Source organism: Pelophylax lessonae, assembly GCF_965119305.1.
Source record: "Pelophylax lessonae genome assembly, chromosome: 3".
Taxonomy (NCBI): Eukaryota; Metazoa; Chordata; class Amphibia; order Anura; family Ranidae; genus Pelophylax; species Pelophylax lessonae.
In genome coordinates, this window is record NC_138770.1 from 550236193 (window position 1) to 550261471 (window position 25279).

At 43.8% G+C, this 25279-nt stretch overlaps 1 protein-coding gene across 1 annotated transcript in view; it reads left to right on the forward strand.

Annotated features, from left to right (window-relative positions):
- The window catches only part of TBP (TATA-box binding protein), a 43546-nt gene extending 34408 nt beyond the window's left edge, over positions 1-9138 (forward strand). The window contains exons 7-8 of the mRNA XM_082248937.1: positions 1464-1558; positions 8291-9138. Coding sequence (XP_082105063.1) covers positions 1464-1558; positions 8291-8370 — 175 coding nt within the window. The 3' untranslated portion in view covers positions 8371-9138. The remainder of the gene's footprint in view (positions 1-1463; positions 1559-8290) is intronic.
- Positions 9139-25279: the final 16141 nt, after the last annotated feature.

The following is a 25279-nucleotide window of genomic DNA, read 5'->3' on the forward strand; positions in this document are numbered from 1 at the left end:
GCTGTGAGTTGCCGGAGCCGTAATGACTTCACTACCACGCATGCGCGTGGAAGTCCTCGGTTCCAGCAAGAAGTTCTGAAGGTCCAGCACAGTATGCTGGCCCTTCAGAGCGCATGCGCTGCTGATGTCAGCGGCTACGTGTAGGGTGAATCTCTCCTGAACAGTGCATGTTTTCATTTTACCTGGAGGGAGGCCTTATAGGCTTACCTGTAGGTAGAAATAACTAAGTGGGGTTTACAACCACTTTAATAAGTAATGCCCTTTTCATTTTCAGCTATGCACGTAGGTGGTTATGTTAGACGTGTCTTTGAATAACATGCAGACAAAAATGCCCAGCTCATTTGCCAGCCTGCAACAAAGCCAAATTGACCCGGTCTATCAGTTCACTTTAAAAACAAGGGGTTTAATCGTACACGTTTACAAATGTGTGTAAGCTGCAGTTGCCATGTCAAGGCACCCAAGTGCACTGTAGACCTATGGATAATTTTGAGACTTGCCCCTTGCTGCAAAGGCTAGTTATAGGTTGGGGTGGTTGCCATTCGTACAGTTGATGATTTGGTGCAGAGACGTACTGGATACTTTCAGCTGCCATTGTGCTTTGGTGTGTGTGTGTGTGTGTGTGTGTGTGTGTGTGTGTGTGTGTGTGTGTACCTTTTTTTTTTTTTTTTTTTTTTTTAAGGGGGGTGGTCTCCCTCCAGGCAAACCTGCTCCTTATCTATCCACTGTTTTTATATGTGCTCAGACGTGGGAGTTTCTCAAAATTTTAGTTAGAACCGCTGTACACTCGGGTGCCTTTAAAGTGGCCACTGTGGCTTACACATGTTTGCAAATGTGTGCGACTAAACCCTTGTGTGTGGTGTTTTTTAACTTTTTTTTTTTTTTTTTTTTTACGTTAACTGTTAGGGCTCTTTCACACGGAGCGGACCACATTGCGATCCGCTCCGGCACTTTTTTTTTTTTTTTTTCACGGAGCGGATGACATTTGTGTCATCTGCTCCGTATGTCCCCATATCATCCCATCCATTTGCGGATGATATACGGACATAATGTAAGTCTATGTGCATTGCGGATGTCACCCCTGACATCCGATTTTCCTTCTTTTCCGTTTTGGAGGAAAAATAGGGTTCTGTTCCATTCCAAAAAACGGAACAGAACTAAAAGGAAGAAAATTGGATGCCATTGACTTACATTATGTCTGTAAATCATCCGCAAAAAAATAGGATGATTTGCGAACATACGGAGCGCCCGTGTGAAAGGGCCCTTAGACAGGGACAATTTGGTTTTGTTGCAGGCTGGCTTGTAAGTGAGCTGAAAATTTTTGTTTTTTGAGGTGTTGCCAGTCACTGTGCTCCTTGCTGCAATGGCTAGTTATAGCTTGGGGTGTTTTGCCATTTGTTTGGACAATTTGCTTGTATGTGTTTTAAATCCTTTCTCTTTTTTTTTTTTTTTTTCTTGTTCCCCAGTTATGAGCCAGAGTTATTTCCTGGCCTTATTTACAGAATGATCAAGCCAAGAATCGTTCTCCTGATATTTGTCTCTGGAAAAGTTGTATTGACAGGTAAGTTTGTTTATAAAAATAATTTCAGGTGAATTAGGACAATCTGGGATAATTTTCCTCATAACTAAAAAAATTTAATTTATGATGCATTGGTCGTATAGTTCAGGATTGGACTTCCTCAGGACCCTGACCCAGGAACCGCTTGTCTGTATAAATGGAAACATAATTGAGCAGGTGCACATATATTTTCTGCTTAATTCTGCCATGTGTAATTTAGAGCAGAGTTTTATTTCAGGTATTGCTTATCCAATACAGTCTAACATTTTCAAATATTTCTGCTTGCAGTGAATGTAAGTGTGCATATTTTTAACCTGTCAGATTAGTAAAGCAGCTACTCTTGGAACCATGGTATGCAGTAAATACGGGAGTGGCATTGAGTTCCCAATTAGATCTTTGCCCAAATAATACAGTTATGCAGGGGTAGGTGCTCTTGAATTTTTTTAAAGGGGACCTTTACTGAGCAAATATGGAGGGCGCCAAAACTTAAATAGTTCTCTGTAATGCTAATCCCAATGGATTTTATTAATTTTTTTATACTTTGACCATGTACAAGTGTGCAGATATGGAGTTCTGAATAATTTTTGACATTTCTGATCTGCATGTTCAGGATTAGTGTTTTTCAGAGTATTTCAGCTAGACAGCCAAGCACCCAACATTGTCATCAGCACTGGCAGCCTCCACACTTCTCCCAGGACAGATTTCCTTTTAAAAATAACATGGCGTTGTCATGCAAGCAGGTGACCTAAGCCTATTAGAGGAGATTTACTAAAACTGGGGCACTCAGAGACTGGTGCATAGTAACCAATTCGCTTCTAGGTTTTATTGCCAAAGCTTAATTAAACAAGTTGAAATTAGAAGGGTTTGGTAATATACACAGTTGCATCAGATCCTCTGTGCACCAGTTTTAGTAACTCTCCCGCTCTACCTCCTGTAAATCTATCCTGAAATTACTATGCTCCTCTAAATTTATGACAGCTGGGGTGCTGAGACCTGCAGGCTTTTTTACAGTAAACCTATTCTTTGGTCACACTAGCAAAGTAAGTTTTATTGCAAAGTTAAAAACTTGGCTATGGTATCAGATTTGCTTAAAGTGGTTGTTGGGCCACGTTATCGTCATATAACAGATGAGATGGTATACAAACGCTATGTGTCCCAGTGCCTCTACCTTATCTTCGAGCGTCTCCCGGCGCTCACTTGACTCCTTGGCTCTCTCCTTTCCCTGGCTGACAGCTATGGGGGGGGGGGGGGTTGAGAATTCCCTGCTGAGGAGTCAGGTGAGGGCTGGGAGATGCTCTAAGATGAGGTAGAAATAGGCATCTTTTTTTGAACAGCACGGCACTGGGACACATAGCATTATATAACAGAGGGGATGATACACAGACACTACAGTTTTTTTTATAGCAACAGGAGGGGGGCAAGCAGTGTCTGGAGCTGCCAGGCAGGCATGGGAGGGGGGAGGACGGGGGAAAGCAGAGGAGACAGTGGATGACGGAGGCATGTTAACTGACCGTGGTGTCAGAGTTCAGCAGCCATGATACACCGTGGTCAGTTTACAGGGGAGAGGGTAGAACCAGGCAGGATCAGCCAGGTATTTCCAGTGATACAGGGGGCCAATTTTTTTTTTTTTTTTTGGGTAACTTACAAAATTTAAGGGGATGCTGTCACCTTGCCCATGCAGGGTAAAGTGTCAGTGTCTTTTCAAGGGCATCCCCCAGCTTACTTATATTCTTTTTCCCTACGGTACCTTGCAGCTCCTTGCTCCTGCGCAGCCTGTAAGTATAGTTGGTACTTATGGGGGAGCAAGTGACCTACTGCACCTGTGACTGTGCACATACCTAGCAGCCAATGGCTAGGCACTAAGCATGGTGACCTGACCAACAGAGTGACATCACTGCTCCCTGGCTCACTGACGCTGCTGACTTCAGCGTCTGCTGCAGAGGAGCAGGGAAGCACATGCAAGGTGAAAATATGTTGCTTAGGTGATCCTCCTTAACACCGACACCATCACATGCCCTGCATGGATAAGTGGACTTGTCTCTTTAAATTGGTTTTAAAATTTACTTTTTAGAAAGTCAAAACTTGCACAGGAGTCAAAGGAAGCTTTGGCAGCTAATTGGGGTGGATTGTAGGAAGGCAAGTACAGGCAGCAGAACGGTTACCATATATAGAATTAGCAAAGTACAGGCTTGCTTTAAAGCATGGGTAGGCAACTTCTAGCTAAGATGAAACTGAATGTCCCTTTCTGCCTCTGGGAGTCGTGCTTGTGGCTTTTAGAGTATTGCAATGCCTTATGGAACCTGCAGTTCTGCAACAGCTGGAGGGTCAAATTTTGCCGACACCTGTTTTTATAGTAAATTGGTTGTGGGCCTCACATAATTTCTAGGAGTTATGGTAAGCCAATCCTGGCAGCACAGGTAAGGTAATCACAGGCAAGAAGTCTTTGTACTTTGCCTGTGGTATGCAGAGCAATGACTGACAAAAAGTTGTATGTAAACCTGAACAATTAAATGGGCACTGTGTAGGAGATTAGATGGTACTGCTTAGTAGCATAGGGTGTCTGCTGTGTACCTAAGTGGATTATTAGCACAGGCAATACTTGTGCAGTGACCCATGGGAACCAAATCTGACTTTTACTGTAGCTCACACAAGAAAAGATACTGTGCAAAGCCGCTTGCGTTACACCAGAAAAATGTACCTTTTCTGCAGTTTTATTGATTAACTTTTTTACGAACATTTAACTTTTGCAACCTTGCAATGCCATCTTTCATTTCCTAAATACAGTAGCATAACTTGCTTTGATTTTTCTCTAATCTTCTTCCAGGGCAGCATCTACGATAGGCTCCTCCCACCTGAAACAGGAAACTCAATAATCCACCATTATAAAAATGTCAGCCATACCTTCTGCCTCAGTTTGATTGTTTGCTTCCTCCAGGTCCACTAGGAGCTACACCTGTTATTTTCTCCAGTCCCCCCCCCCCCCCCCCCCCCACACACACACACACACACACACACACACACACACACACACACACACACACCTACCTACGCCTGGAGCCAGCGATAAATACCTCAGTTTCACAAGGATAAACTGACCCGAGCATACCAGGAGGCTGCAATGCAGCCGGGGGTGGGGATGGAGCGGGGCAGGAAGCCGTTAAAGGTCCCTATGTTGCGGTTCCTTTTCTGAGACTGACCATGTCAGGATGACTTCCCACCCTGCCCTGTTGATCCTGCTTGGCAGGACTGCTCCAAGGTAAACCAGAGCATGCTGAGGCCACCTCTGTACTTGCCAAACCACTATGCACATAATGCACGCATTCCCTTTCTAAGCATGTGCTTCCTATGAGGGCAAATGGCAGCCAGCTGGGCTAAAAATCTTTGATTAAAGTGCATAAGCAAACCTGTGGCTAACGAATCGCTGGGAGTCCTAAAAAGATTAGTCTCCTCTGTAAAAGAAGTCGGACACCTTCCTCTTCCTACAGTCTGGATGCAATCCGGTAATTTGTGCTTGATTTTTTTGTGTGGATCCTGCAACATATTTGACTGGATCCTGGATAGCCCTCTATGCAAGGGCTGCTTAGACAAACCTGTACCTAAAGACTGCTTGTTATCACGGGCAGGTGGGGCACTTCTGACTGCTCTGGCCACATTTTCAGGCTCAGGATGTCAGCAGCTTTAATTTACTACCAGGCCTGACCTGGAGGCTAGCCATGTATGTTCACTTATCTTGTGCAATATTTCGGATTTGCAAGGACTGTGTGATGTTAGATCAAGGCTAAATGACACTCAATTGTATCCAATCAGGGATTGTATAATGTATGGCCAGCCTAAGACCTCAGGAAAGAGACTTTGGGTGCTTCTCACCTGAGTGATTTTAGTGTACTCCTCTCTATGGGTGACCTATTCCAACTAAACATTTGGCCATGGTCAGGGAGGAGTGGAAGCTGTACTGATCATGGGTTACTAGTATCCACTATACACACCACTTGGTGCGCTCACCTTCACGCTTTTAACCTGAAGTACCCCAGTACTTCCACTGGATGATATATTATGCATGGTAGCCACAGAGCAAGTTTTCACCTAGGTCCTGGATTCTGCTAACTGCTTGATGGCATAAACCTCAATTTTGTATGCATTACAGACCGGGGGGGGGGGGGGGATTTCTTAGTTGAATACACCATGACTGTCCTCAGGGTTCTGCAGTATGCTAGTATCTTATGTCTATCTGCAACATACACTTAAAGTGGATATATTGGGGGCAGGATATCTGGTGGCGGTAGTTCAACTAGATTTCCTTTTTTGTTTTGCAAATTAATGTTTCATGTAAAATTCGCATCTGTTACTGTGCATATCATAAACTATTGCTCCATCTAGGCTGTGTTTTCTAATAAGCCTTTTTAGAAGCCGTTTTTTTTCCAAAAGTTTCAGTATGACGGTGCACTATACAGAAAGCTTTATCCTTGTGTTTTTATGTAATGACATGGGGGGTTCAGTTGTTTCTACTGCATCCCTTTGAAAATATTCAGATGGCAATTAACACATGGAGGGCCCAAGAGTCTAAAACTTCTCTGACGATTCCGCAATATGTTATTTTGTCTACATTTATGATATTGTTTGAACATTAACATGAATTAGACTATTGAAGTTTTGCAACCAGATGTTCAGTACCGAAGTTCTCCTTGACGCAGATCAAGGATTTTGCCAATTATCTGAGACTGATTTTACTTGATATTACTGATGGTCCATTTGTACATGTGCCCCAGCCGTATATGGGCCATGATTTGAGAAGCTTTTATTATATGCATACTGCTTTAACTCAGAATATATGCAGTTGGCAATATGGCTGTCTTTATACATAGGCATCGTGTGTGTCTGGTTTGGGGATCAGGCCCCTGGGCTGGAGCCTGACTGGGTTGTATTTGTCCATGTATATGGATTGCCCAGGGGACCAAGCCCCTGAGACTTCATCCAGCAGACAATCCTATCCCACGCATTCAGGCATTACCAGACACATTCCCTGGGCCTGACACTGGTAGCTTATAGGACATGATTCAGGTCCTCTAGCTTCAGGGGAATATGGTATATCACTTATCTCCTCAAAAGCATTCGTGTTTATGCAGACATCCCTACAGTGTAAATGGTCCTCAGGTTATGGCACTATATAAGAGGGTGTGCCTACGCTAAGGATGTGGAGCCACTACATTCTATTGTAGTGTCTGTTCTACAGTATATCCATGGCCAGGGCGCAGAGGCAGCCAGGTCATTCACATGATAATCTGGGTTCAGTCACTTTAAAAAAAAAAAAAACCCTTCAGCACTCAATCTCATCTAACACTTCCAGACATTCCGAACCTCCTGTCGCAAGGGGCAGTCAACCACCCGAACCCCAAGGTCCTGAAGCTCTCGGCCGGGTTCCTGAAAGGGTGAGGTTACAGAGCAAGGTCTGTCTAGCAGCGTGATTGACACCATCCTAGCCAGCAGAACACCTGTGACTAGAGCCATCTACAAAAAAGTGAAGAAAGTTTGCCTTCTGGTATAAGAACAAGGTAACTATTCCTGCAATACTGGATTTCCTACAGGAAGGAGCGGATAAGGGGATTTCCCACAACACATTGAAGGTTCAAGTGGCAGCCCTATCTTCCCACCTGGATTTTTGGCTGGCAGAAGACATGCTCATTAAAAGATTCCTTCTCTCTTTGAAAAAAGCCGGACCCATAAAGATCAGCAGAACTCCGACATGGGACCTCTCCATGGTACTGAAAGGATTCCCCTCTGCACCCTTCAAACTATTAGAGGAATAAGTACCTTCCACTAAAAACCGTACTCTTGGTGACAGTCGAGTCAGCGAAATACAAGCTCTATCCATGATAGAACCACACTGTTTAATTCTGACAGTTTATCCTCATTCTGGACCCAGCCTCCCTAACAAGTCTGTTCGACTTTTCACAGAACTCGGAAGGTGGTTTTTTTCTCCCTTCCAAACTCAATGGATGGCAGAGAAAAAAGTCACCTGTAACATGCTGGATGTAAGGAAGATCCTGATAATCTACCTTGAGGAGTACTAAAGGTTGGTGAAAAACAACCACACTATTCATTCTCCATGCAGGAGTCAACAAGAGGAGCCGGCCTCAAAGTACGATGCCCTGATGAATAAAACTATTATTCAGACAGCCTACCAGGCTCTAAACCTTGCCGTCCGAGCGGAGTCAGGGCTCACTCAACCTGGGCTGGGGCGTCGTCAACCGCTGATTGAGCTGGGGTATCACTGGAGCAGGGCAGCGACATGGTCGAGCTTCAAGGCCCTTGCAAGCCATTACCGCATTGACGAGCTGTCCAGTCAGGACCAGATGATTGGTCGCAAGGTGCTCCAGACTTTATCCCCTCCCTAGTAGTATTGATTGCTACATCCTCTCAGATGCTGCCCTGGAAGACTATTAGAGAAAACAGAGTTGGGTACCTGTTAACTCCTTTTTCTAAAAAGTCTTCCAGGGCAGCACTCGTTCCCGTCCTAAACAAAAATATGAAAAGGGTTTTGCAGATTCATTAGCTACTGAGGATTCCTTCGGTGCTTTGATATTACTGAGGCAGAACAGAAGGTATGGCTGAAGTTTTTATAGTAGTGGACTATTGTGTTTCCTGTTTCAGGTTGGAGGAGCCTATATCTCAGATGCTGCCCTGAAAGACTTTTTAGAAAAGTTACCATGCACCTAACTGTGTTTTTCTTTTTTCCAGGCGCTAAAGTTCGAGCAGAGATCTATGAAGCATTTGAGAATATATACCCAATTCTGAAAGGCTTTCGGAAAACCACATAACAGTTGGCTTTTGACATTTTTTTAGCTTTTCTGTATGTGTTCTATAATAAGACCTTTTTAAGAGGGTGCACCGTTAAGAAATGGACTTGGGTTACATATGGTGTTCCACTGATGTTGCTATGATCAGATGACATCTTGCATCGCCACATTGTTTTATTTACTTGCCAAATGTTTCTATTTTAAAGCAGGTTTTATGTGGAGGATATTGACTTTTTTAAAAAAAAAAAGGTAGTTTTTAAAATGGTTCTTTTCCTTTTATTCCATGTAGTTCAGAATTTATACACTATTGAAGTGTGACTGTTTTGGACCATGTCTAACTGAACAAGAAGTATTTCTTGGATACCGTGCATCACAAGTGTAACACTGGGATCCAAACCTGGTTTTGTAAATATCACTTAACCATGAGCTCTGTATTAATCCTCCTGAAGGGTACATTTTTTTTGGCACTGTTTCACTTTTAATAAAAACAGATTTTAGTCAAAAGTTAGTCTATGGCCATCTAATCTTATGTTGATATTAGCAAGAAATGTTAATTTAAATGTTCAGGTCATAATCTGTATATATTTCTTTCTTGTTTTTCAGCTGTCCCATATTAAACAGAACAGTTTTATTGGAATTTTATAAGTTTGATGCTATGTGTCGTTCCCAGTAGGCTTTGTTTTATTTTATAAGGTTATTGCAATAATACTTATGTGCCAGAGACATTCCTGAATTCCAGTGTTCAACTTGGTTAAATAAATTTTTGTCAGCTTATTCTGAAGGTGTTATTTTTATGAAATTGATACTGCTTGATCTGATATTGGCAATCAGTCTTCTGCGAACTTCTAACCACAATTTTAAAGTGTGTAAGCTAAATCTTATTTTTGATAGTGTGGCAAAGGGTTAGAGCCTCCCATCAGGATTATTTTTTGTGGTCTGTGTCCCCGTTTTGAGCTTTTACTTCACCTTTTTGTCCTAGTAACCTAGTAACCATTATCACTGGAATTGAAACTGAGGTAAAATGCAAAGCTTTGTTTGACCATCACGGGAACCAGGGGACGCTCTTCCCGTTGGGGGGGGGGGGGGGGGGGGGTAGTGTGTGTGGCATGTTTTTTGTTTTTATATAAAAATGTAATACCAAGATTGGGTTTTAGACCTTCCCTACTGTTTGCATATATTAGAATTATTATACTGGATTTATATATTGCCAACAATTTGCACAGCACTTAACAACATGAAGGCAGACTGTAGTTACAATACAATTCAATACAGGAGGAATCCGAGGGCCTGCTGGTTAGAGCTTACAATTGAAAAGGGAGGGTCAAGTGTTACAAACGGTAATGACTGGGGGGTGGGGGGATGTTTTACAGCAAAAAAAGAGATAAAAATGAATAGCTGATTAAGGGATAAAATGCTAAATGCAGCTTTCCAGAGATCCCCCCCCCCTCCCCCCAATTAAATATAATTTCAGCCCAAGTTATCCTATTGAAAACCGTGAAGGGCTCATCTGTCACTCTGCTTTCTTTCACTATACTTCTTGTACTGCTTCCTCTCACTTCAGTTGTTGTTGTTCCAGGTTACATTCAGGTACTTGCACTGGTTACACAAAAAAAAAATGTATTCTGATTATGGAGCTGCATTAAATTGTTTTGTTATCTATCGCCTTGGGTATAAATTCATTACATGCAGAGTGATCTATTTCAAGCATTTCTTTAATTTTGACGATTATGGCTTACAGCTTGTGAATACCCAAAATTTAGTGTGCCAGATAATTAGAATATTACATTGTTGTTTTCAATGGGCGGTGGCCATGTTTTTGTAGTCCGCCATTTTTTCGTTGATCCAGCATGCTACGGAGCGGCAGCCATTACAGAGGAGCCTCTGGGCAGAAATCTCTGCTGTGGGAGCTCCTCCTTTTCCCCTGGTGCTGACTCCTGGGACTTTCTCTTTCCCTTGGCTGCCCCATGTGGCGCAAGTGCTATCCCTGGTGCAGTGGTTGCTGCCGGTTGTAGGGTGCTCTGTTTGCTGGCGACCTGGTGGTGTGATCAGCACAGTGGGGGTGTCCCTTTGCAGCGCTAGACACTTGTGTGGGTCCCGCTCTTTAATGAGACCCCCCTCTCAGAAGCTACAGGTGGAAGGTGGCTTTTGCGCGGTGGGCTGGCAAAAGTGCCCCCGCCTTACCCTGTCTCTTCAGATCCTGAATCTTATTCGGCTGCTGTGGATGGGGCCCACACTGCGGGGTCTGCGGCCAAGCTCCCTGAATTATCAGATAGTGAGGATGATTCCTCCATGTCTGTAGCTGCGCTCAAAGGCGCTGGTGGTTGCAGCGATTTGTGTCTCTGCGTGAAACTTTAAAAATGGAGGATACAGAGGTGGCTGTCCCCTTTGTCACTCACAAGCCGTCTCATGCGGCAAGTGTTTCCTTATCCCTCCTCTTTTGACAGATTTGTCGCTAAAGAGTGGGAGCATCAAAAATGTCCCTTTTTGTGGTTCCTACACGCTTTCCGGTGAGGTACTCCTTTGAGGAGTCCCTCCTTAAAAAGTGGACTTTTTCCACCGGTGGTGGACTCCCCGATTTCCACGTTGAATTAGGCGACCATGATTCTGGTTGCGGAATTGCTGGCCTTTTTAAGATCTGGCTGACAGAAAAGCGGAGGATGTTTCCCACAATTTGTTCACTGTTGCTGGCTCAGTGCTTAGGCCGATCTTCACCATTGCCCCGGTGTTGCAAACACTGAGTGGGCTAAACTTTTGCGCCTAGAGGGTGAGCAACTTCCTCCTGCCTTTGCTGAACCGGCGGAGCAGTTGGTCCAGGGGCTGCAGTTTATCTGTGATGCCTCTTTGGATGCGGCTCCTCTGATCTCTCGGCTGTCTGTTTCGGTAGTGGTACTTAGAACTATTGTGGCTTAAGTGTTGGTCTGCTGACCAGACCCTTAAGAAAGCTCTGACTGATTTGCCTTTGCAGGTCGATCGCCTGTTTGGGGCTACCATGGCATCGTTAAGAGTCTCACGGGGGGGGGGGAGGAGGAGTACTTTTCTTCCACAGGCTGAAAAGGGTAAGGAACCTTGTGTACCACCTAGGACTACCCATAGGTGTAGCCAAGTTCTTTTTGGGACTCGTGGGGAACTGTATCCGTCAATGAAATGGGATTTTAGGGCAAGTCCTCTTCCAGGACGGCTTTCAGAGAGAGGCTCCTTCTACCTAGCACAGGAAACGCATGATCCACATTATAGTGAGGGGCTGTCAGTATGGTGGTCTTTTTTTGTGTGTTTCTTCTGGCCAGACAGGGCCTCTGAAGAAGTTTATTTTCAGGCCTCCTTGGCAGGGGCCTCCCAGCTTTTGTGTCCTGGTAACAGAGGCAGTGAGCCTGGGGAAGCAAGCAGCTCCGGACATCCAAGGCTTCTTATACTGAGGAAAGCGTACCCCTAGTATGGGGATGCTCTGGTACTAGAGGTGTGATTACTTACTGTAGTCTTCCCCCATGTAGTGTGCCATTTCTGGCTCTGGGAGCTGGATATGCCTCCTCGTACAGCCTGTATATTGAGCTTTGGTGTGGGAGTGGGGCTATCAGGCCTGGCATTCGCGGAAGTGATGCAGAGCCAACTTGAAGGTGTGCGGCGGCCATGCTCAGTGTGGAAAAGATGTGGCCGATACACCGGACCTGGATGGGGGGGCACCACTCTCCATAGAGGTGGTGGATTGGGACCCTCTGCTACACACACGCGTCCCTAAAGGCTGCCGAGTGTGGCGCATTTCCATTCTGGATTCTGCTGGTCACCATGGATGCAACTACTGGTGGCGAGACAGTAACAGACAGGCTGGAGGTGCTATCAGACTCTGGCCCTAAGGTTAAAAAAAAAAAAATGGGGCCTATTTTTTTTTTTTTTTTTTTCCCTCCTAACCCTGTTGGCGGGGGCACTGGGGTGATGTGATGGAGTGACAGTGGCCATATATCTTCTAGGTGGAAATGTGGCAGGTTGCCTGGTGGTGGGATGCTGCACTACGTTGTGTCTGGGTTCTCGTTTTACTCAGCGGTCCTCTGCCCCGTGAATTAAAAAAGTCCCTCCTGTCTTTTTAGAATAAGCCTCGTGATCCTAAAGACAGCAAATGAGAAGCACCTAAAGAAAAGATGGGCTGTCTTGTGGCAAGAAATGATGTGCTAGTTGGAGGAAAAAGACTATACCAAAAATGTATGGATATTCTTTTCAAAGGAGAAAGAGGGCCACTGTTCAAATATTTATTACAAGCCATGAAGAAGAAAAATTACAGACGCTGCAAACATTTAAACCCCCTGTGCAGGATCCATCCAGTATTGTATCTCTTCCACTACCTTGGCTGCAAGTCCTAGCACAGCGACCCAATGTGTCTGTACCTAATCTTGGGGTTCTGGATCAGGGTACCCTTGAGGAGATGGAGGATAGCACCAAGTTAGCTTCCAAATTGGAAGAAGGGGAACTTGAAGAATTAAATAACAATATTGCTGCGCTAACAAATTTTATATAAAAGTAATAAAAAGAAAGAAATGGAAAGCAGCCACACAAAATCTGGAATAATGCACAGATCCAAATAGAAATATTGTAACTAATGTGGTGCTAATCCTAAAAAAACGTCCGAGAATAACTGGACCAAAAAGTCTGTATAGTGTCCTTTTCAACCAAAAGTGCAAAACTGTAGATCCGGAGAACCACCACCAGACACCCTGATCACACCGCCTCTTACCAAATGGAGATGATCCCCATAACAGAGATCCAACAAGCCCAAATGATATGGAAGCCCGGGGCGATCCTCCTCACGATGTGCCAGGATTCACAGATTCCACCATGAATTTGTATAAAACAAAGAGCAGGACACTATCATAGCGCAGACCGTCAAACATTTATTTAAAGCAGAACAGAATAAGAACACTTACAAATGGTAGGTAAAATCAGGCATCTCAGCAGATAACTAGTGTTCCCCTCCGTGTATCACGCTATGCTCCACAAACCACCGAAAAGATGGCTGCCGCGTCTCCTCCGCGTTGGCGTGTGTCACTGTGAGTACCGCCCGACGCACGTTTCGTCTTCAGCAGATATCGTCTAGGGGGTTGTCTCATGGAACCTGTCGCTATAAATAGTGGTGGGGTTGAACATAGAATGGGACCTGAATGCGTTTATTAGCAATTCATGAGCGCATTCGGGTCCAATTTTCCCCTTGTATGATATCTTAGGTATTGGAATGTAATATCTATATATGTTTGTTCTGTCTCTTTTTTGTTTTTAATGATTTTTTATATGGTATTGAGCTTTCTGGTGGTTTGCTCCTCAGTGTGTTCTATTATCTGTCCGCTAGATGGCGCCGTCTCTTCCGTAAATTGGTAGGGTTTATGAGCCTTAATATTTGCCCTTTAAGTTTGGTGAAAGGAGTTTTGCCATACTTCAATCTTCATTGATTTATATTTTGCAGAATTTTTTTAATTATTCCTGCATTGTAAAAGATTGGTTACATCCGGCCTTAGGGAATATTCGGTTTATGGAATGCATTTACTTCCATTTCTGGGTATCCGGGTCACATCCGGCCGTATGAGACATCTGGGCTTTGGGACGCATGTGTCCATGTCCGGTTTCTTGTTTGCTGCATGAAGTTCCGCCCTCTTCCACCGCTATTTATAGCGACGGGTTCCGTGACACCACGCCCCTAGACGACGTCTGCTGAAGACGAAACGTGCATCGGGCGGTACTCACGGTGACACGCCAACACGGAGGAGACGCGGTGGCCATCTTTTTGATGGTTTGTGGAGCATAGCGTGATACATGGAGGGGAACATTAGTTATCTGCTGAGATGCCTGATTTTACCTACCATTTGTAAGGGTTTTTAATCTGTTATGCTTTAAATAAATGTTTGACGGTCTGCGCTATGATAGTGTCCTGCTCTTTGTTTTATACAAATTCATGGTGGAATCTGTGAATCCTGGCACATCGTGAGGAGGATCGCCCTGGGCTTCCATATCATTTGGGCTTGTTGGATCTCTGTTATGGGGATCATCTCCATTTGGTAAGAGGCGATGTGATCAGGGTGTCTGGTGGTGGTTCTCCGGATCTACAGTTTTGCACTTTTGGTTGAAAAGGACACTATACAGACTTTTTGGTCCAGTTATTCTCGGACGATTTTTAGGATTAGCGCCACATTAATTACAATATTTGAACTTGAAGAATTGTCAGTACCTGGTTGCTTGTAGGCAGGACTAAAAAAAGAAACTTGTCAGAACCTTCCCCATTTATTCTTCCTTAAAGCAGAGTTCCGGCCTATGTTGCAACTTTACACCGTTAGATTAAAATAACCAGAAAAATAATTGGATAATTTAAAAAATTATCCCCCCGATGTCACATCCTCCTTTGCATTGACTCCTGGGAGATGAGGGTCATCAATCCCAGGAGTCAATGCGCCTGCACCAGTGTCCCTCATCACTTCCGGTGCAAGCATGTCCTTCTCTGCCAGTTAATGGAGAACAGCTTCTGGGCATGCGCAATGAGCTGTGGGATGACGCGCCTGCATCAGAAGTGATGAAGCATGGCATTCTGGGACTCCGACATCCAGGAAGAGGGACGTGAAGAGGGATGCTCCGGCTTCAGCTGCCCACACCGGAGATGGCAGCGCTGGAAAGAAATTTTCAAGGTAAGTTTTTCTTCTTACAGGTAAGCTAAATGGTACAGTTCAGAGGCTATCGTTGCTTAAATGTACAAGCCCTGACTGCCCTGGGGGTATTTATATCCCCAAAAAAAACTTTGCCCAGAGCGCCGCTTTGAGACGGTTCAACAGGAATGGAAGGAACCAGCAAAAAGTAGTCTTCTCCAGGAATCTGAATGGGTAGGTTCCATTCAAAGAAGATACAGCTCATTGGGAAAAATGCTCCAAGCTGGTTTCTACACTATGGAGGGTATTGAAAAAAATCTGAGCTAGCATTTGAGGATGCAGGATCTTTAAATGACCCAATGGGGGGGGGTGAAATGTCAAAAAAAAATAATAAATGTTACAAACAATTCCCAAGGCTAAACCGTAGCCAACCAGGCAACGGGCTCAACCAAAACAAATGGAGCTTACCTGGAAAAAAAACAATACATCCTCAAAGAGGATCAGGTCCTCTTAACCGCAGCCTGCAAAACCTTTCGGCCAAAAGAAGCATCTGCATCACTGATACCTGATGGCGGAAGGTCCAGGAGGCAATAATCGCCCTAGTAGAGTGTGCCTTGACAGGGAAAGGAGGAACTTGACCCTTGATGGAATAGGCCTGAACCACTGTCTGTCTGGAAATGGTTGCAGAGGAAGCAGACAACCCTTTGCGAGGTCCATTCATGAGCAGTCTGTCTTCCTGAACGACTCCCTTACTGCCAGGTACACTCAAATTGCCCGGGCCACATGCAAGGCAATTTCCTTCAGATGTTTAGGCCTGGGACACAAGGAAGGTAACACAATGTCTTCATTCACAAGAAAATGCCCGCAGAACTACACAAACATGGCTGCAGTGTCTAGGAATACACAAGGCTACACCAAAATGGTGGTTCCCCGAGGCCTACAGGGACCCAGGACAGATCCAGGCAATATTGCCCAACAGGTCGCCCCCTGGCCAACCGATCGTCCGGTCGCTGGCGGTGCAACCCCCCGCCCCCATTGCCAGTTAGCTCCCTGCCTCCACCTCAGGAAAGTGGTCAGATCACCCCAACAAAATACATCCTCAGCGTATGTGGAGGGGGGGGGCAGGATGAGGAACTTGGCAAGGGGCAGTGTCTGTGGGAAGGAGGGGAACCTGGGGCCTTTGACCCACTCACGTCCACCCCAAAACCCTCCAGGGGTAGAGGGGGGGACAGCTACTCACCATACCAGGAACAAGGCGGGCACCGCTCCAGACAGGTTCTATCTCCATCGAAAAGGGGGCTGTTGGCCAGGAGGAATTCTGCAACCCAGGTCGGATGTGACCTCGCGAGACGTTAAACTCATAGGGCCAGTGGAACTGTGTCTGCGCGCGCTCTCTGGCCAGAGTGGGGTGACCACTGGATCTAGATTATCCAACCCATCACCCAGTCTGCCAGTTGATAGTAGATCTCACAGGAAAAATCCAGGAAGAAAAAATTTCCTATCTAAAACATTTTGCCAGGACCAAATATCCCAGCAAGGAACTAGGTGCTTACTCCTGTCTAGGCAGAAAAAAAAAGTTTTTGTGGTTCCCCACCCCTCATGTTTGACACTGCTTTGGGACATCCCAATAGTCAAGAATGACAGGAGCTGTGTCAGTCAATGAACGAAAGAGAAAATGGGATTTTTGACTTGCTGTAAAATCCATTTCTCTGATGTTTATTGACGGACACAGCCCCCACCCCTCTGTGGAGTTATAGTTCTCCTGACACTGCTTCTAACAAAATTAAGTGACTATAGCAGGAAGAGGGAGTATACCTCCGGGACTGCCCATGGGTGTAGCCAGAAGTTTTTTTTCTGCCTAGTGTCCTACTCCTGTAGGCGGTAGCATAACCCAATGGTCAAGAATGACCGGTGCTGTGTCCGTCAATGAACGAAAGAGAAAATTTCATTTGGGTATAGTATTGCATGACCGTGCACTTGTCATTCAAAGTGTAAAGGTGCTGAAAGATAAAAATTTGCCTGGGCAGGAAGGGGGTATGTGTCCAGTAAGCAGGTGGTTAGGCCCTCCCACTCAAAACAAAACCCCTTATGACTCTGTCAGCCAAGTGGGGGGAAGACTGGGGTCCTTCCTTCCTTCCACAATGGCAGTCCATCGCCAATAACAAATACATCCTGGACCTAATCAAATAAGGATACAGGATAGAAATGAATGGCAGACCCCAGGTAAAATTCATCGTAACGTACATACCCAGAGACTTTGTAAAGGCATGGGCAATGTCCTCTCCTCTTCAAGAAATGCTGGATCAAAATGTAATCGGTTACATTTCTCCAAGCCAGACAGGGGATGGTTTTTACTCATTTCTCAGGAAAAAGCCATCTGGCAAACACCGACTCATCCTTAATCGGAAGAATTTTAACATGCATGTAAAATATAAAAGATTCAAGATGAAATCGATTTACGCAACCAAAGAGCTACTGCCCCCAAGAGTCTTCATGATCTCTCTAGATTTAAGGGATGCCTACTTACACATCCCAATTTGACCAGAGTCCATTAAATCTCTCAGGTTTGCAGTAAAAAAAAAAAAAACTGTGAAAAACCTTTTAATTTCAGTGCAATATGCTGCCTTTCGGACTTGCTTCTGCCCTATGGATTTTCACCAAAGTCTTAGCGGAAGCCCTACAAGTTCTAAGGTCGAAAGGGATCCAGGGAGACTCGGCGGAGGAGGTGGCGCAAAATCTGACCTGGGTGATAGAGCACCTTTTTAAAATCTGAGAACAAGGGTTTGTTGTATGGGCGTTTCCGTGGAATACAGCAGGCTTTAGGTGAGACACTGCACTTCGGCAGCACTGGAGAGGAGAAGCTGCTCTGAAAGTGATAAAGATAAAAAGACAAGGCGCCTCTAAGTGCAGTAGGCTCTGAGTATTTATTAGGTTAAAAGTATAAAAGCACTCACATTTGGTAAATGTGACATGGCCATAGCAAAGATCTGGTTGGAGTCTTCCTATCTGCTGTGCTGAGTGTTTGCAATGAGGCCATCCGGTGATCCACTTCCTGTAGATGCGTCCTTTCGTCTGTGTCTCAGCCTGGTTGGCATGAGATTTCCTGAAGGCAGGGTGTGGACGCAGCGGCTGGTGTCCAATAGAGCGGGTGGTGGGCGGTTACATGTTTCGGAGCTCAGCTCCTTCGTCAGACCTCACCTTTTAACCACTTTCCCACCGGAGGATTTTGCAGCTTAAAGACCAGACCCCTTTTTTCAACTTGGCACTTCGTGACTTTAACTGATAATTGCTCGGTCATGCAATGCTGTACCTAAACGAAATTTACGTCCTTTTTTTCTCACAAACAGAGCTTTCTTTTGGTGGTATTTGATCGCCTCTGCGCTTTTTATTTTTTGCGATATTAATAAAAAAAGAGCGAAAATTTTGCAAAAAAATGACATTTTCAACTTTGTCTTTTAAAAAATATCCAATATACTCAATTTATGTCATTTTTTTTTGCCAAAATATATTTAGCTACATGTCTTTGACAAAAAAAAAATCAATGAGCGTATTTTTATTGGTTTGCGCAAAAGTTATAGCGTCTACAAACTATGGTGTAAATAGTGAAATTTACGCAGCTTTAATTTCTGACTGCCAATCTCATTTCATGAAGTGCTAAAATGGCGGGGCAGTACAAAACCCCCCCAAACTACCACTTTTTGGAAAGTAGACATCCTAAGGAATGTCCTGACAGGCATGTTGAGCTCATTGAATATTTCATTTTTTTGTCACAGGTGTTTGAAAAATGACTAAAAAAAATTTTTTTTTTTTTTTTACACAAAGTTGTCATTGAAATGATATATTGCTCACACATGCCATGGGTATATGTGTAATTACACCCCAAAATATATTCTGCTGCTTCTCCTGAGTACAGGGATACCACATATGTGGGACTTTTTGGGAGCCTAGCTGTGTAGGGGTCCCCAAAAACAAATCACCACCATCAGAATTTCAAAGGGCGTACATTTTTCATTGCATTTTCTCACTACCTCTAACGGTTTAGGAGGCCCTGAAATGTCAAGATACCACAAAACCCCCCCAAATGACCCCATTTTGGAAAGTAGACACCCCAAGCTGTTTGCTGAGAGGCATGGTGAGTCCATGGAATATTTTATATTTTGCCACAAGTTTTGTGAAAATTACAATTTTTTTTTTTAATTTTTTTTTTTTACACAACGTTGTCACTAAAAGATAAATTTCTCACACATGACATGTGTATATGTGGAATGACACCCCAAAATACATTCTGCTGCTTCTCCTGAGTATGGGGATACCCCATGTGTGAGACTTTTTGGGAGCCTAGCTGTGTACAGGACCGCAAAAGCCAATCAACACTCTCAGGTTTTCTAATGGCGTAAATTGTTCATGTCATCTCTGCACTACCTGTCACAGTTTCGCAGGCCCTAAAATTCCAAGATAGCACAAAACCCCCCCAAATGACCCCATTTTGGAAAGTAGACACCCCAAGCTATTTGCTGAGAGGCATGGTGAGTCCATGGAATATTTTATATTTTGCCACAAGTTCCGGGAAATATATATATATATATATATATTTTTTTTTTTTTTACACAAAGTTGTCAGTAAATGATATATTGCTCACACATGTCATGGGTATATGTGAACTGACACCCCAAAATACATTCTGCTGCTTCTCCTGAGTACAGGGATACCCCATGTGTGAGACTTTTTTGCAGTCTAGCCGAGTACAGGACCCCGAAAACCAACCTCCACTTTCAGGCTTTCCAAGGGCGTAAATTGTTGATTTCACTCCTGACTACCTATCACAGTTTCGGAGGCCCTAAAATTCCAAGATAGCACAAAACCCCCCCAAATGACCCCATTTTGGAAAGTAGACACCCCAAGCTATTTGCTGAGAGGCATGGTGAGTCCATGGAATATTTTATATTTTGCCACAAGTTCCGGGAAATATATTATTATTATTTTTTTTTTGTTTTTTTTACACAAAGTTGTCAGTAAATGATATATTGCTCACACATGCCATGGGTATATGTGAACTGACACCCCAAAATACATTCTGCTGCTTCTCCTGAGTACAGGGATACCCCATGTGTGAGACTTTTTTGCAGTCTAGCCGAGTACAGGACCCCGAAAACCAACCTCCACTTTCAGGCTTTCCAAGGGCGTAAATTGTTGATTTCACTCCTGACTACCTATCACAGTTTCGGAGGCCCTAAAATTCCAAGATAGCACAAAACCCCCCCAAATGACCCCATTTTGGAAAGTAGACACCCCAAGCTATTTGCTGAGAGGCATGGTGAGTCCATGGAATATTTTATATTTTGCAACAAGTTCCGGGAAATATATTATTATTATTTTTTTTTTGTTTTTTTTACACAAAGTTGTCAGTAAATGATATATTGCTCACACATGCCATGGGTATATGTGAAATGACACCCCAAAATACATTCTGCTGCTTCTCCTGAGTACAGGGATACCCCATGTGTGAGACTTTTTTGCCGTCTAGCCGAGTACAGGACCCCGAAAACCAACCTCCACTTTCAGGCTTTCCAAGGGCGTAAATTGTTGATTTCACTCCTGACTACCTATCACAGTTTCGGAGGCCCTAAAATTCCAAGATAGCACAAAACCCCCCCAAATGACCCCATTTTGGAAAGTAGACACCCCAAGCTATTTGCTGAGAGGCATGGTGAGTCCATGGAATATTTTATATTTTGCCACAAGTTCCGGGAAATATATTATTATTATTTTTTTTTTGTTTTTTTTACACAAAGTTGTCAGTAAATGATATATTGCTCACACATGCCATGGGTATATGTGAAATGACACCCCAAAATACATTCTGCTGCTTCTCCTGAGTACAGGGATACCCCATGTGTGAGACTTTTTTGCCGTCTAGCCGAGTACAGGACCCCGAAAACCAACCTCCACTTTCAGGCTTTCCAAGGGCGTAAATTGTTGATTTCACTCCTGACTACCTATCACAGTTTTGGAGGCCATGAAATGCCAAGACAGCACAACCCCCCCCCAAATGACCCCTTTTCGGAAAGTAGACAACCTGAGCTATTTGCAGAGAGGCATGTTGAGTATTTTGCAGATCTCACTTTTTGTCACAAAGCTTTGGAAATTGAAAAAAGAGGAAAAAAAATGCATTTTTCTGTTTTTTCTTCATTTTCCAAAAAAAATTAGAGCTGCAAAATACTCACCATGCCTCTCAGCAAATAGATTGGAGTGTCTACTTTGCAAAATGGGGTAATTTGGGGGGGTTTTGTGCCATCTTGGCTTTTTATGGACTTCAAAAGTGTGATAGGTAGTAAGGAGTGAGATCAACAATTTACGCCCTTGGAAAGCCAAAAGGTGCGCATTGGTTTTCCGGGTCCTGTACGCGGCTAGACTGGCAAAAAGTCTCACACATGGGGTATCATTGTACTCAGGAGAAGCAGCAGAATGTATTTTGGGGTGTCATTTCACATAAACCCATGGCATGTGTGAGCAATATATCATTTACTGACAACTTTGTGTAAAAAAAAATAAAAAAATAAAAAAAAATTTTTTTCCCGAAACTTGTGGCAAAATATAAACTATTCCATGGACTCACCATGCTTCTCAGCCAGTAGCTTGGAGTGTCTACTTTGCAAAATGGGGTCATTTGGGGGGGTTTTGTGCTATCTTGAAATTTCAGGGCCTCTGAAACTCTGACAGGTAGTCAGGGGTAAAATCAGCAATTTACGCCATTAGAAAACCTGAAGATGTGGACTGGTTGTCGGGGTCGCGTACACAGCTAGGCTCCCAAAAAGTCTCACACATGGGGTATCCCTGTACTCAGGAGAAGCAAAAGAATGTATTTTGGGGTGTCATTTCACATATTCCCATGGCATGCATGAGCAATATATCATTTAGTGACAACTTTCTGTAAAAAAACAACAACAAAAAAAATAATAATAATTTTCCCGAAACTTGTGGCAAAATATAAAATACTCCATGGACTCACCATGCCTCTCAGAAAAAAAGCTTTGGGTGTCTACTTTTCAAAAAGGGGTCATTTGGGGGGTGTTTGAACTGTCCCGGCATTTTATGCTCAATCTTAGCCACACATCACCCACTCTTCTAACCACTTGAAAATCAAGCCTTTTCTGTGCCTTTTTGTTTACATGAAAAAATATTTTTTTTTTACTAGAAAATTACTTTGAACCCCCAAACATTATATATTTTTTTAAAGCAGAGGCCCTATAGAATAAAATGGTGGATGTTGCAAATTTTTTTGTCACACGGTATTTGCGCACAGATTTTCCAAACGCAATTTTTGTGAAAAAAATACATTTTTTTTTAATTTATTGCACAAATACACTATATAATTCCAATTTTTTTGGTAAAATTTAAAAGATGATCTTATGCCGAGTTCATAGACACCTAACATGACATGCTTTAAAAATTGCGCATGCCTGCGCAGCGGCAAAAACATACGTACATTTTTAAAAACCTTTAAAAGTCTCTACAGGTTACCACGTTAGACTTACAGAGGAGGTCTACTGCAAGAATTACTGCACTCGATCTGGCGATCGCGGCGATACCTCACATGCATGCTGCAATTGCGGTTTACATATGACACTAGACCACCGCTTGTGTGCGCCATTGCGCGCAAGCACCGGGGGAAAGGGGGGGGGCTCAATTTTTTTTTTTTTTTTTTCTTTTTTCTTTTGCTTTTTTATGTTATTTTGACACCTTTCCTTTCATTTTTTTTTTTTTAAATCATTTTTATTGTTATCACAGTGAATTTAAATATCCCCCATGATAGCAATCTGTGGTGACAGGTACTCTTTTTTAAAAAAATTGGGGTCTTTTAGACTCTAGATCTCTCCTCTGACCTTAACGCATCTGACCACACCAAAATTGGTGTGATAAAATACTTTCCCAATTTCCCAATGGCCCTGCTTATTTCTGGCGAAACAGAAGTCATGAAATGCTCGTAGCCTCCGGCATCTTAGGCCATAGAGATGATTGGAGCCATTCTCATCTCCAATTAGCTCTATGGTTAGACAATTGAACCACCGGCTGCACTCTCGGGTTAACCGGTGGGACAGGAGAGCCCGAGAAAAACCACGGAAGGCTGCGGAAGGCGGCGGTGGGGGGGGGGAGGCCCCTCCCACTGCATGTAAAAGCAGTCTAGCGGCCAATTACCTGCTAGGATTGCTTTTACATGTAAGCCGACCGCTGGCTGTAAAAAACGATACCAAGATGATGCCTAAATCTGCAGGCATCATCCTGGTATAACCACTCAAAGTCCAGCAACGTACCAGTACATTGCTGGTCCTTGTTTGGCATATAGGTTTTTTTTTTTTTCATGCAGCCTGTGGGCTGAACGGAAAAAAAGAGAACCTATCAGAAATCAGCACAGGAATAATGCGTAGTATTACTCATCATTAACCGCCCAAACAACCACCCACTGAATTTAATGATGGGTATACACGACACTATCCACGTATACCAAAATAGGATTTTAACTGCAGTGCTGAAATCAGAAAATCACCACAGCTGCTATCAGCAAAGGTATCCATATATGCTGAGCGCAAACACTGTTTGTGTCAGAATATATAAAATCAATGCGTGGTAGCCGACGAGTACCTGCTAGAGAAACAGGTCACAAAAGAATGAAAAAACAAAGGACATTAAAAAAAAGTACAGTAGGAAGAGTAGGACATATAAAATGACTGACACAACAAAAGTTTTTGGATTCTCATCATTAACCGCCCAAACAACCACCCACTGAATTTAATGATGGGTATACACGGCGCTATCCACGTATACCAAAATAGGATTTTAACTGCAGTGCTGAAATCAGAAAATCACCACAGCTGCTATCAGCAAAGGTATCCATATATGCTGAGCGCAAACACTGTTTGTGTCAGAATATATAAAATCAATGCGTGGTAGCCGACGAGGGACCTGCAAGAGAAACAGGTCACAAAAGAATGAAAAAACAAAGGACATTAAAAAAAAGTACAGTAGGAAGAGTAGGACATATAAAATGACTGACACAACAAAAGTTTTTGGATTCTCATCATTAACCGCCCAAACAACCACCCACTGAATTTAATGATGGGTATACACGGCGCTATCCACGTATACCAAAATAGGATTTTAACTGCAGTGCTGAAATCAGAAAATCACCACAGCTGCTATCAGCAAAGGTATCCATATATGCTGAGCGCAAACGCTGTTTGTGTCAGAATATATAAAATCAATGCGTGGTAGCCGACGAGGGACCTGCAAGAGAAACAGGTCACAAAAGAATGAAAAAACAAACTAAGGACATTGAAAAAAGTACAGTAGGAAGGAGAAGGACATATAAAATTACTGACACAACAGTTTTTGGATCCTTTTATTTTTCTAACTGTTTCTTGATTTGGGACTGCGATCTTCTGCGATCTTCTCTTCCAGCTTGGGTCTCTCAAAATGTCGATGGACATCCAACATCTTTCGAGACCCTGTGTTTATGTGCCCTACACTGTGTCGTGCTGTACCCTACGCTAATACTCCACTAGTGTATGGTAGCGCTCGAAACATTCCCCGATGCAGAGAACAGGTTGGTCAGGACATTTGGGACAATAATAACGGGTGTCACGCCTAAATCCGCGCCTGCTACAGACACGACATCTTTTTTGGGGGTATCTTTGGGTAGGGGTACTCGGGAGGACATAAGGAAAATGCCTCTCATGCAGCCGGCTCACTGCATCTGGAAGGGGAAGTTGGGCAGGCATGCCTCCTGGGTACAGGTAGGCAAGGATGATCTCTTCCTGGAATTCCCGGAAAGATCCAGTTCGTCCTGACGCCCTGTATAGGACAAAGGCGTTCAGCATAGCCAATTGGTAAAGGTAAACAGACACTTTTTTGTACCAGCGTCTGGCTTTACGGGCAACTAAATACGGCGCCAAAAGCTGGTCGTTAAGGTCCACCCCTCCCATGTTAAGGTTATATTCGTGGACACAGAGGGGTTTCTCCACAACGCCAGTTGCCGTAGTGATTTGGATCGTCGTGTCTGCGTGAAGGGAGGACAGAACATAAACATCCCGTGTATCCTTCCACTTCACCGCAAGCAATTTGTCCGTTTTCAAGCAGGCTCTCGCCCCCCGACTAAGACGGGAATTTACAAGCCGTTGGGGGAAGCCCCGGCGATTAGGTCGCACGGTGCCACATGCGCCAATTTGTAAATCGAGAAGGTGACTAAATAGTGGCACGCTTGTATAAAAGTTGTCCACGTACAAATGGTACCCCTTTCCGGATAAGGGTGACACCAAGTCCCA